Source organism: Nematolebias whitei, chromosome 13, assembly GCF_014905685.2.
Source record: "Nematolebias whitei isolate Nwh7 chromosome 13, NemWhi1, whole genome shotgun sequence".
In the NCBI taxonomy this organism is placed as follows: Eukaryota; Metazoa; Chordata; class Actinopteri; order Cyprinodontiformes; family Rivulidae; genus Nematolebias; species Nematolebias whitei.
In genome coordinates, this window is record NC_056510.1 from 3,023,467 (window position 1) to 3,036,305 (window position 12,839).

Consider the following 12,839-nt stretch of genomic DNA (forward strand, 5'->3'; position numbering starts at 1 on the left):
CTCAGCACAATCATTAGTTAAAAATTATTATTTAAATCAGTTAAAATGGTTTTACAACAATAAGGCAGACAAGGAATAAAGTACCATCAGCCGGAGTTTCTTACAGAGTTTACTTCAGGTCTTTTATTCTGATGAAACTTACAGTTTCTGTAGAATCTATATTTATCACCTCTTCAAAGTACCACTTCCTCAAACCATGTATGAAAAGATAAAACGATGATAATTTATTTCTCAGTATCAGATTGTTGCTGGTCTGACAGAAGAAAGGAACTATTCAACATCTTTCCAACGATGGAGGAAACGTATGCCAATGTTGAATTTACCAAACCTTTCTGTCACTTTTCAGAAGCAAATCAAAGAGGTAAGAACGACCTGACGGAGAACTGCTCCTTGGTTATTTCACATTATCCTGCACTATTTGTTTCATGAACATATTTTCTCTGTTAAGGTTCACGCAGCTCTGAGAAGAGGCTCCATCCAGCCATTATTGTTTCTTTGGGGCTCCTGAATGTTCTCCTGCTTGTTGGACTCATCACCCTGGGTGTTCACTGTGAGACTGTCAGAAATAAACCAGCTGACTTTATACAATTTAAAATTAAACAGCCCACACACTTTGATGATGATTTAAACACCCACCTCTCCTGATTTATTTCAGACCACGACTTGGATGCAGATCTCTCCACCACCAAAGATAATCTGACATCCATGACTGAAGAGAGAGACCTGCTGAATGCCAACCTCACTGAGACGACTGAAGAACTCATGAAGCTTCAAAGTTTGTTCAAACGAAGTAAGTCGTTCGTCGCTGCAGCTGCTGCTCCGTGTACAGATGTTGAAGACACTTTTACTACAGGAGGGGGTCACCAACACGGTGCCCGCAGGCACCTGGTCCCCACAGGGACCACCTGAGTTGCCCAGGCATGTTCTAAAAATAGCACTCATCATCAGGAGCACAGCCTAAAAATCATCATTAATAATGTTTTTAAATTCAAATACTGGTAATAACATTTACATAGATGTAAATTTGACATTAGAATAATTAATGAAAACTTTTGAATAAAATGTTTTACGTATTCAACTTAGCTCTGGAGTCAAAGTTCTGAACGTTGCGGCGATGCAGAGATCTCTGCGAGCAGCACAGCGATTATCTCTTTTGATCTCCCTGAGTAGAGGAGAACGTGGCAGGAAAAACTCAAGTAAACATTATTTTCACAAAGATTGGGAGGAAGAGTTTGTAGGGATGGCACCATCTACTGGGCCTTCCCCTGTCTGTACTCCCTTGTGTCTCTGCTTTGATTGTCTGATCAACATCACCTGTGTCTCATGTCCTGCTTGTGTATATAAAGTCTGTCTGTTAGTCCTGTCAGTGTCGGTTCGTCGTTGGGTATTGCCTGTCCTGTCCTGCCAGTCTGATCCTGTTTGATCCCGTCCTGAATCTGTTTTGTAAGTTTGCTGCCATGTCAGCCTTTTGATTTCCATCCATCCATCCATCCATTATCTTTACCCGCTTATTCCATTTTGGGTCACGGGGGTCGCTGGTGCCCATGTCCAGCAATCACTGTGCGAGGGGCGGGGTACACCCTGGACAGGTCTCAAGTCCATCACAGGGACACATAGAGACAAACGAGACAAACAACCATTCACTCTCTCTCTCACACCTAGGGACAATTTAGAGTTACCAATCAGCCTAACATGCATGTTTTTGGTCTGTGGGAGGAAACCGGAGCACCCGGAGAAAACCCACGCATGCACGGAGAGAACATGCAAACTCCACCCAGAAAGGCCCCTGGACCGGGGTTTTGAACCAAGGACCTGCTCACTGAGAGGCAGCAGCTCTACCAGTTGCGCCACCGTGCTGCCCGCCTTTTGATTTCTTCTTATTAAAAGTATTTTATTTTATACGTCTGCCTCCTGAGTCCTGCCTGCGCAACTGGGTTCCTGTCCTGACCTGCCTGAAACCCTGACAGTACGAACCGACCAAACCTGAACCCAGCAGGCAGGCTCATTCAGACTCTGCTCACCTGTTTTTGCCCGAGCTTGTCCAGATGGAAGGAGCTGCGATCCGGTGCGGTGCTTTTTGGACTAGACCTGTCCTGGGACTGGGAAGCTGCGGCCAGGCGGTTGAAGTTCTGCCTTTGCCTCTCCTACTGCAGGAGGAAAGACAAAGATCTCAGCTCCAGAAGAACCACACAGCACCTAGGTCCAGTTCCTCCTACTCACCAGTCTGCTCTGAGTGGACGTCGGGGGAGGACGCCGAGTCAGAGGACAAACTCTGGTTCGCCCCTGTACACCATCCACATCGCCGCCAGAAGGGAAAGAGCAGACGCAACCGGAACCGGTCCGCTGCACTTCCGCCCACAACACTTGCATGTCCAGCTCCTCGCACTCGGCCCGGCGAGGCTGGGTCTTTTGGTTCCGCCTCCTCCTGGTCCCAGCCTCCAGCCTTCTCTCAACAAACTGCAAAACTGGGGAGAATTTTGCAGGGGGGTTGCAGTCATCCCCCCGTTCATCTGCGGAGTGGACGAAGGGGGGCCAGCCCGGGGAGCGTGTTGGGCAATCGCTTCCTGCTCCTATTGAGGATGACCAGATCCCTGAGCTGCCTTCATTAGAGGACCAGGTGGTTCATCCTCTCATAAGAGGCTCCATAATGATTCTCAGAATCACTTCAAGAGACAGAGTTAGAGTTAGAAGACACCTGGTGGACCAACTCTTAGAGATCCCAGTCATCCAGAACCTGCAGCCAGCCCAAAGTCTGCAGGTCGTCCAGAATCTGCAGTGGTACCAGAACCTGCAGCCAGCCCAGAGTCTGGAGATAGTTCAAAACCTGCAGCCCGTCCAGAACCTGCAGCCCGTCCAGAACCTCCAGGTCATCCAGAACCTGCAGCAGCCAGCCCAGAATCTGCAGGTCATCCAGAACCTGCAATGGTACCTGAACCTGCTGCGGTACCTGAACCTGCTGCAGTAACCAGACCGCAGCCTGCGAAAGGATCCACACCTCAGCCTGTGGGTCCTGCGTCTGTTGAGGGGTCCTTACCTCAGCCTGAGGGTCCTGCGTCTGCTGAGGGGTCCTCACCTCAGCCTGAGGGTCCTGTGTCCCTTGTTGGTCCTGTTGAAGAAGATCCCAGCCAGCCTGCGACCTTCATCCCTGACCCGCCTGTGACCTCCGTACCTGACCTGCTCCAGCCCGTTGGACAGCCTCCACGCTGTCCACCTGACCTGCTCTGAGCCAGTGGACGGTCTCCTGGCCGTCTGGACATTTTGTGTTCCCTACTTAGTTTTGTCCCCAGGCCTTGTCTTGTCGGTTTTGTTTTGGTCCTCGTGTGTCTTTGTTCGGGCCCGCCACCCTTGCAGTTACTCCCTCCGCCCGCCCTAGTTTTCTGGGGGGGGGGGGGGGGGGGTTCTTGGGGATGCCAGGGGGCGTCCTTGAGGGGGGGTACTGTAGGGATGGCGCCATCTACTGGGCCTTCCCCTGTCTGTACTCCCTTGTGTCTCTGCTTTGATTGTCTGATTAACATCACCTGTGTCTCATGTCCTGTTTGCGTATGTAAAGTCTTTCTGTTTGTCTGTTATAACAATAAGCACAGGATCTCCACAGGGCTGTGTGCTTTCCCCCCTGCTTTTCTCCCTGTACACCAACTGCTGCACCTCCAGCCATGACTCTGTGAAACTTATTAAGTTTGCAGATGACACCACCCTCATCGGGCTCATCTCGGACGGTGATGAGTCTGCATACAGGAGGGAGGTGGACCGGCTGGTAACCTGGTGCAGCAGCAACAACCTGGAACTCAATGCCCAGAAGACAGTGGAGATGATTGTGGACTTCAGGAAAGCCACAGCCCCTCTGCCCCCCTTCACCTGTAATGATACCCCCATCACCACTGCGAACTCTTATCGGTTCCTCGGCACCACCATCACCCAGGACCTCAAGTGGGAGCCAACCATCAGCTCCCTCATCAAGAAGGCCCAGCAGAGACTGTACTTCCTGCGACAGCTGAAGAAGGCCAAGCTGCCGGCCAAGCTGATGGTGCAGTTCTACACGGCCATCATGGAGTCCATCCTCAGCTCCTCCATCACGGTGTGGTACGCCGGGGCCACTGCCAGGGACAGACTGAGACTGCAGCGCGTTATGCGCTCAGCTGAGAAGGTGATCGGCTGCAGCCTTCCATCCCTCCACGACCTGTACGTCTCCAGGACTGTGAGGCGAGCAGGTCGGATCACAGCTGACCCTGCTCACCCTGCACACGGACTGTTTGAACCACTCCCCTCAGGCAGGAGGCTTCGGTCCATTCGGACCAGAACCTCCCGCCATAAGAACAGTTTCTTCCCCTCTGCTGTTGGACTCCTGAACACTCATAATGCTACCTCATAATTTCTGCTTTGGTCACATTACATCTGTTTTATAACTGAATACTCCATCTGTACTGTTCTCTAAGCTTTTTTATTGTTTTCTATTGTATGGGTGTACATATGGTTATGTTCTTAATTTTACTTTATTTGTGGGTGTACACAGGCTTATGTCTTATGTAATGTTCTCATTTTTATTTTATTTTTACTTTATTTTACTTTACTACTATTCGCACCTTATTTCGAAGCAAATTCCTAGTTTGTGAACCTCGTTCTTTGACATGGCGATAATAAACTGATTCTGATTCTGATTCTGATGATGTCGTTGGGAAGTGGAAGGAATACTTCTCTGACCTTATCAATCCCACATGCACATCTTCCATGGAGGAAGCGGAGTCAAGGGACTTTGGTGTTAGTCTGTTCATAACTGTGGCTGAGGTTACAGAGGTAGCTATAAAGCTCTATGACAGCTAAGTTCTGGGGGTGGATGAGATTCACCCTGATTTCCTAAATGCTCTGAATGTTGTGGGGCTGTCTTGGTTGACACACCTTTGCAACATAGCACTGACATCAGAGACAGTGCAACTAGATTGTCAGAATGAGGTAGTGGTTCCCCTTTTCAAAAAGGGGGACTGGAGGGTGTGCTCCAATTACAAGGGCATCACTCTCCTCAGCCTCCCTGGTAAGGTCTATTCAGCGGTACTGGAGAAGTGAATTAAATTGTTAGTCGAATTTCAGATCCAGAAGGAACAATGCGGGTTCCGTCCTGGCCATGGGATACTGGACCAGCTCTACCCTCACTAGGTTCCTCGAGGGGTCATGGGAGTTTGCCCATCCAGTCTATGTGTTTTGTGGACTTGGAGAAAATATTTGACCGTGTTTCTTGGAGTACACTGTGGGGAGTGACCATGAGTAAGGGATTGAGGGCCCATTGCTACGGGTTGTTTGGTCCCTATGCAAGCGGTGCAAGAGTTTGGTTCGCATTGCCAGTAGTAAGTTAGACCCTTTCAGGATGGTAGTTGGACTCCAACTGGACTGCCCGTTGTCACCAATTCTGTTCATAACTTTTATGGACAGAATTTCTCAGTGCAGCCACGGGATGGAGAGATTCCAGTTCAGTGGCCTCAGGATTCCATCTCTGCTCCTTGCAGATGACGTAGTCCTGTTGGCGCTATTGTCCCATGATCTTCAGCTCTGTACCGAGCGATAAGCTCTCAGACTCAGACGCTGCATGAGCTGAACTGTAAGCTGGACACGATTTCTGAGAATCGCAGGCCACTTGCGGTTCCTGGGACTCACTGGCAGGAAGGAATCAACCTTGGAGAAGGCTACAAGCTCAGTTCGGGGGTATGACCACAAAATTTGGCTGTTTGGATTCGCCACTGAGAGAAACCAGCAGAACTTTGAAGGAAGACATGAAATTCAAGCAGAGTCTGCCTGACCCAAAATAATTGTGTTATCTGAATTTGGCTTCCCCACTCGGCCTTGATTTGGTCAGCTATCTCAAACTCTCCTGGTTGTTTATGTGAACGAAAAGCTTTGCTCTGCTTTGTTCCCTCCCGCTTCCCTCCCAAGGACACCTCTGGATTTGTGTCAGAGTTGAACTGGTTGATAGACACTGTCGTCTCTTATTAGGACTATGGAATTTTCTGGCAGGCCACAGACAACTCATTGCCCTCGTCAGCCTCCTCATGTGTAAATGTGTTAATGTGTTGATGTCACTATGTCTGTTGTTTATGTGTGAGGTCTTTTTTTTTTCAACTCTCACACTGTGCCTCGGCCAGGACATAGCGTGAGATACAATTTTTTTTTACCACCCCCTCCCCTCGTGTTTTCTCTTTTCCTTACTTTTGTCTGTTTGTCTGTCTAAAATAGATCTCACTTGTAAACAAGTCTCCGAGGCTCAACATGATTAACCTGTATAAATAAAGGTTGAATGAATGGAGTAGCTCAGTCTCAAAAAGGTTAGTGACCCCTGCCCTACCTACAACAAAGTTCCCCGAACTCCCATAACAATGATAGCCCCAGACTACCTAACGTTCCCCAAACCCCTATTTTCAGTATGTCTCCGACAATACAGCAAAGTTCTCTGAACTTCTTTTTACTAATGATAGCCCCTGAGAATCTAATGAAGTTCCTTTGTGAGTTTCTATTTGGGATCCCAGAATTCCCTCTATACCCCTTCGTGACATACCCGAAATATAAACCCCCGCATGGTCTATATTTAGAGAATATCCCTTCATGATTTATCCTAAGCAAGCCCCTTGGTGACTGCTCTTTGAAATCCCAGATCTCCCTGTAAGCCCCAATGTGGCATACACATTGAAAGTCCCTCTGTGACTTCCATATAAACAACATGTCGAATAAAACCAGCTCTTTAACATCAGTGCATGGCTTGGCTCTGGTTGTACATCTGTCACCTCGCTTGACCCACCAGCAGACCTGGCCTCCCTAAAAGTCATCAGTTCAGCTCAGGAGATTAATTCTCCTCCGTGCACAGTTTCAGATCCAAGCCTGGCGGTTCAAGGTCAAATGTTGGGGCCAGCACTCGAAGGACCAAAATGTTGGAGAGAAATATTCTCGTTTTATTTCACTAGCTCAAAGAAACCACACTCAACAACAGGAGAAGATTTTTAACCGCTTTTTACTTGCAAAGACAGATTTTCAGGACAGGTTATATACAGGAAGTACATGCATGCAGCCCAGTCGCAAGAATCTGCCATGAGTGGTGTGCAAAGTTTGTTTTTATACCTTATCAGTTCAGCCAAGCTCAAAGACTCGGAGGTGACCTTGAAGCAACAGCTGCAACCTGCAACCTCACCCAGCTCCTCAACCAGCTCTCTCTGCTAAACCAAACATATGGTTCATGGGCAGAGTTAACATTCTCAGCCATGGTAGTTAGAAACATCCATAGCCTGTGACCCAAAATTCACTATAACTGTCCTCTGTGACTGAAGTGAGAGACCTGCTGAATGTCTTCCTCACTGAAATGACTAAAGAGCTCATCAAGCTGAAGAGTTTGTCTGAGCAAAGTAAGCTGGTTGGAAGATCAAGTTTCACCTGATATAGTCATTTTTCCATCCTGCCCCCTTTTTACAGGATCTTAATGTCTGCTTAGCTCTTTGTTTTGAACGTAGAGTTGGAAAAAAATCTATATATGACCCAACAAAGTTAAATCAGGTCCTCTGGATGATTTATTTTAGTTGAACAAAAATAAATCATCCAGAGGACCTGACGTAACTTTATTGGATGTTTCTACCTGAATAAGTGAGCATGAATCAGGATATATTTGTATCTATATTTGTATATATTTGTATAATACATGATTAAAATTGGAGCCTGTTCTTTCAGAAAAAACATGCCCTGCAGGATGGAAGATGTTCAGTTACTCCTGTTACTTCTTCTCTTCAACATCTGCCTCCTGGGATCAGGGCAGAGAGGACTGCAGGACCAGAGGAGCAGATCTGGTGGTGGTCAACGATGCAGATGAACAGGTGCTGTGTTCTGTTAGGTGACATCACTGAGTGTTTAGAAGTACCACTGACATGATCCTTGTTGCCCATTTAAATATGAAACTCTAACAACGACCGTCTGTAAACGACGAGTCAGACACAGACTTTTATAACTAGCAACAAAATGTGTAAGAGTTTAACACTCGGGGGAGTGGTGGCGCAGAGGTTAGAGAAGGTGGGCATGTGATCGGAAGATCGCCGGTTCAAGCCCCAGTACCAACAACATCAAAAATGTGGGTGGGGTAGGTGAAGCACCCACACCTGCCCCCACCCTGGGCCCCTGAGCAAGGCCCTTAACCCCCACCATCTGCTCCTAAACAGGTCTCTCTTGAAAATGAGTCCTCGTGGCTCAATGAGGCTACCTGGACAAATAAAGAGTAAATGAAAAATAAATAAATGTAAGAGTTTAACACTCGATTAAATGTGTGTCTTTGCAGGAATTTATCTCTACATTCAGCAACAAGATTTACTGGATCGGTCTGACTGACAAAGAAACAGAAGGATCCTGGGAGTGGGTAGATGGAACTCCTCTGGATGTGACGTAAGTTATTCATCCATCCATCCATTATCTTTACCCGCTTCTTCCTTTTCGGGTCGCGGGGGTCGCTGGTGCCCATGTCCAGCCATCACTGTGCGAGGGGGGGGGGGGGGGGACACTCTGGACAGGTCTCCAGTCCATCACAGGGACAAAGAGACAAACAACCATTCACTCGCTCTCTCTCAGGGACAATTCAGAGTCACCAATCAGCCTAACATGCATGTTTTTGGTCTGTGGGAGGAAACTGGAGCACCCGGAGAAAACCCACGCATGCACGGAGAGAACATGCAAACTCCACCCAGAAAGGCCCCCGGACCGGGATTTGAACCAAGGACCTGCTCGCTGAGAGGCAGCAGCTCTACCAGTTGCACCACCGTGCTGCCCAGTTCATGAAATATTTAGCTAAAAGACAAACTATAAGTATGTAAACGTCTGACTAAATATTTGTTTTACTTCACTTGTTCTGTTTCCTGCCAGGTACTGGTCAAGTGAACAACCTGATGATGGTGGAGGAGACCCACAGTGGGGGGAGGAGGACTGTGTACATATCAGAAGCCGTTACAAATTGTGGAATGACTTTTCATGTGAAGCTTCTAATTCATGGATCTGTGAAAAAGAGGCACAGTTTGTGTGAAGAATATTAGAAAAGGCCTGATATGAATGACCAAGATTTAATATTTTTATTATTACACAGCAGCTTTGAGTAAATGCAGCTTTACAAAACATAAATTAAGTGATGTGCTAGCAGAGCAATCTGTAGACAATTCATGTCTTTTTTTCCAGTTAGACAATAACAACAAAAAACTAATCAGTTCTTAATTTAAACAATTAGAGACCCTTTGTTCAAAAGTAGGATTTATACATCCAGGACACTGGCCCGAAGCCACACTTGAACAATCCTTGAACGCAAACATCTATCCAGTCCGTTAACAACAGGGCCGTTAATTCAGACCAGGTTTAAATCATCTCGGATTGATGCAGGTTCACGGTTTTCCTACAAGACCCACTCAGTAGATCACAGAAACGCTGATTAAACATGTGCATTCCACTTCTCCCCAGCGGAGCAACAGATAATCATGAATGCACATGGAGATGAAACACGTGATCACTAAAAATGGAAGCACCACTGCTGTTATTAAGCTAAGAGAAAAATAATGTCTAATTATAGTGCACAGATTGAAAACATGATGTCCCCATTGAGTTTGTTGATTCCTATAAATATTTGGGTATCTTGGTCGACTCACATCTCTCTTTTAAGCTCCACGAGGAAAACTTGGTAAAGAAACTGGAAGTTAAACTGGGTTTCTTTTTCAGAAACAGGTCCTGTCTAACTCTGAATGTTAGGAAACGCCTTGTATCTGTGACTTTCCTTCCCTCCATTGATTACGGTGACATTATTTACATGAACACTCCTATAAGCACCCTGCAGATGTTGGATGCTGCAGATGTTGGATGCTGTCTATCATGGTGCACTAAGATTCATAACTGGCTGTAACTACCGTACCCACCCCTGCACCCAGTATTCACTGGTTAACTGGTCACCATTAACTCCACACAGACTCTCCCACTGGTACATTTTCATCTTTAAATCACTTCTTGGTCTGCTGCCTTCATACATCTCCTCCTACATGTCTCTGTGTGAGTGCAGCTACAGCGTGCGCTCTCAGGACATCATTACCTGCAGTGTTCCCTCAGTGAGGACTGAACTAGACAAAAGGACCTTCTCCTACTCCGCTCCTGTTTCCTGGAACATCTTGTAAAAAGACCTGAAGCTCTCGACCTTTGACCTCTCTAAGTGTCTTTAAGAATCTGTTGGACTCCTGGCAGGGACCAATGCAGACATGTTCCTGTTTTTAGTTTTCTACATTCATCTTAGAATCTAGCTGTTTTTTGTTACTTTTTCTTGCCATCTTATCTGTAAAAAATAAAAATCTGTATGCCTTTTTATAACTGTTTACTGTTGTCATGTCATTGTTCTTTGTTGAAACCAGGTCTCTCTTGTAAATGAGTCCTCGAGGCTCAATGGGATTTACTTGTAGAAATAAAGGTTGAATGAAAAAATCAGTAATTTCAAAAACATACACTTTATGTTCCACTGAATTTGGTCCTGCTTGTTTGGACCTTTACTTCTGACAGATAATATCCTCTTGTTTTTGCCTAATTTGCTCAGTTTTGCAGCAGTTTTGTTAAGAAATAATGTTAAACGGATGGAGCTCAGCTTCTATGCTGCTACCCGTAACATTATGTCCCAGGAAGTCCCGCGCTGAAAGATTTTATATAAGATTTGTTGAAATAGCACAAAAACTGTGGAACGAGTTAAGTGCCAAAAAAGATAAGGAAGTACGATAATAACGACCTTTCACTTAAATGTGTTACTTCCTCAAACTATATAAAAAATAAAGTAAAAGCATCTGTTTCTCATTTATCACATAGTTCCCTTTTGCTGGAAATCTGATCATCAGAGGAACAACCAGTAAGACGCACCATCTTTATTTAACGAGCGCGTTACACACACACACAGGACCAAAGTGCTGTTCACATAATCAAACAGACAGAATGGAAATAATAAAGAAAGATGGAAAGAAAATGGTAAATGGACTTTACTTATAGAGCTCCTTTCTTTCTCATCAAGACACTCGAAGCTCTTTACAACGATCTGTGCCTCATGTACCCGTTCATACATCACTCTACTATTTCTGTACAAAGAATCATCAGAGATTTATCACATTCAGACCCTGATGGGACACACATCGGAGGCAACGAGGGTCCAGTGCCTTTCCCACGGACACTTCAACATGTGACTGCTGGTGGATACGAAACCACAACTCTTGCATTGAAAGACGACTGCTCTAACCAGTCAGCCACAGCTGCCCAGTAAGAAGAAAGACAGAAGTGTCAACTTCTCAGATGGTTTCAAAGATCATGCTTTTCTCTCCTCCTCAGTTCAGCAGAGTCCACAGAGCTCAGGAGGTGTCCTTGTCTGCAGCTGCATGTTGTAACCTTCTCACCATGCTCTCTCCACTGACCCAAACATATGGTTCATGGGCAGATTTACAATCATGTCCAGGGAGACGGCCTCAATTATGTCTTGGGCTTCTTGCTCTCAGCCATAGCAATAAAAACATCCATGACCTTTGACCCACATGTGAACTCACTTTGTAAGAAGGTGTAGCAATATGAAGGACGTGAGATGGAGGAAGAAGGGTGACACTTTCTCCACTCCCCTCCACTACATTTATTTTATTTAATTAGCTCTCGTTAAAGAGGAGCACCAGCTGGTCAGTTTATTGACCAACAACAACTTAATTAATATTTTCACCCTTTAATGATCAGAATCAGTCACTGAAGTAGAATCCGTTAATTACAGGGAGTTTTACACCAGAACTCATGAAAATTCATCTGAATGAAGAGGCCAAAGTTGTCTTTAAAGTTTTATTACAAAAATAATCAAACAAAGAATAAACAACAATAATAAACAAACAATAATATGAATCAGTCAAAGCTTAATTCTTTTATCTGAGGCTAAATTGACTCTTTGAGCAGGAATTATTTCAGTTTTATACGCGCATGAATTTAGACAAAGTTTTACTATTTTAATAAATAGTTTACTTTGGATTTTGGTTGAAAGAATTTGTTTAATCTGATCAGATAAAGTTATTTATCGTAACTGCAAGCAGGAACTGATTTATCAAGTTGCATCAGCTTCAAATATGATAACCAGACCAAGAGTTGCATCATGTCACCAGGTTCTGCTCCTTACCGGGTCAGTGTTGATGGCACCACTCGTCTTTCTGGGGTTCTCTGGTGGATCTGACCAGAGACACCATGAGGAGGACTCACCAGGAACTGCCGAAGGTAGCTGACCGTCGTTCAACTCCTGAGCAGATAAACACGTGGCTCAAGAGTTGAACCAGTGGACCTTGGCACTACGACCAGGATCAGGTCCACAGACAAACCGTCTTCCGGTTCGGGGCTGGAGACAAACTGCTCAGTTCGGGGGTCCAAGGTGAACTGTTGTTCACACAACGAGACTTTGTGCAGAACATGAGCTCTGAGAAGATTGTTTGACGGACATGAGAACATTGTGGCTCCCTCTGAAGAAAACAGCTTCCAGCTCAAAGAACGTTTCCACAGGTGTCTCTGAAGGAACAATCACTTTCTGAAAAACAGAGAAATGTGTTGTTCACATTGTAATATTTCACATGATTTCATTATAATGACTGAAAACAATAATCACAATTATTCATGTTCACACTTGTTAATCAAATAAAACAAACATCATTAATGATTTGTTTTCTTTCTTAGAAACAGGAAGAAATAAGATAAAGATTAGTCAGACTGTAGCTGAGTCTGTGTCCAAGGACAGGACATGTGGACAAACATCAAGTACTGAAGTCAGAGGAAACTTTACAGAACACGATTCATGGAGAGTCTGGAAGATGAAC

At 45.4% G+C, this 12,839-nt stretch overlaps 1 protein-coding gene across 1 annotated transcript; it reads left to right on the forward strand.

Annotated features, from left to right (window-relative positions):
* The first annotated feature begins 291 nt into the window (after positions 1–291).
* Positions 292–8,401, forward strand: LOC119419763 (C-type lectin domain family 17, member A-like). The gene is made up of 5 exons (XM_037687146.1): positions 292–361; positions 449–550; positions 656–790; positions 7,696–7,838; positions 8,294–8,401. The coding sequence occupies exons 1-5, from the start codon at positions 292–294 to the stop codon at positions 8,399–8,401; spliced, it is 558 nt and encodes a 185-aa protein (XP_037543074.1).
* The last annotated feature ends 4,438 nt before the right edge of the window (positions 8,402–12,839 follow it).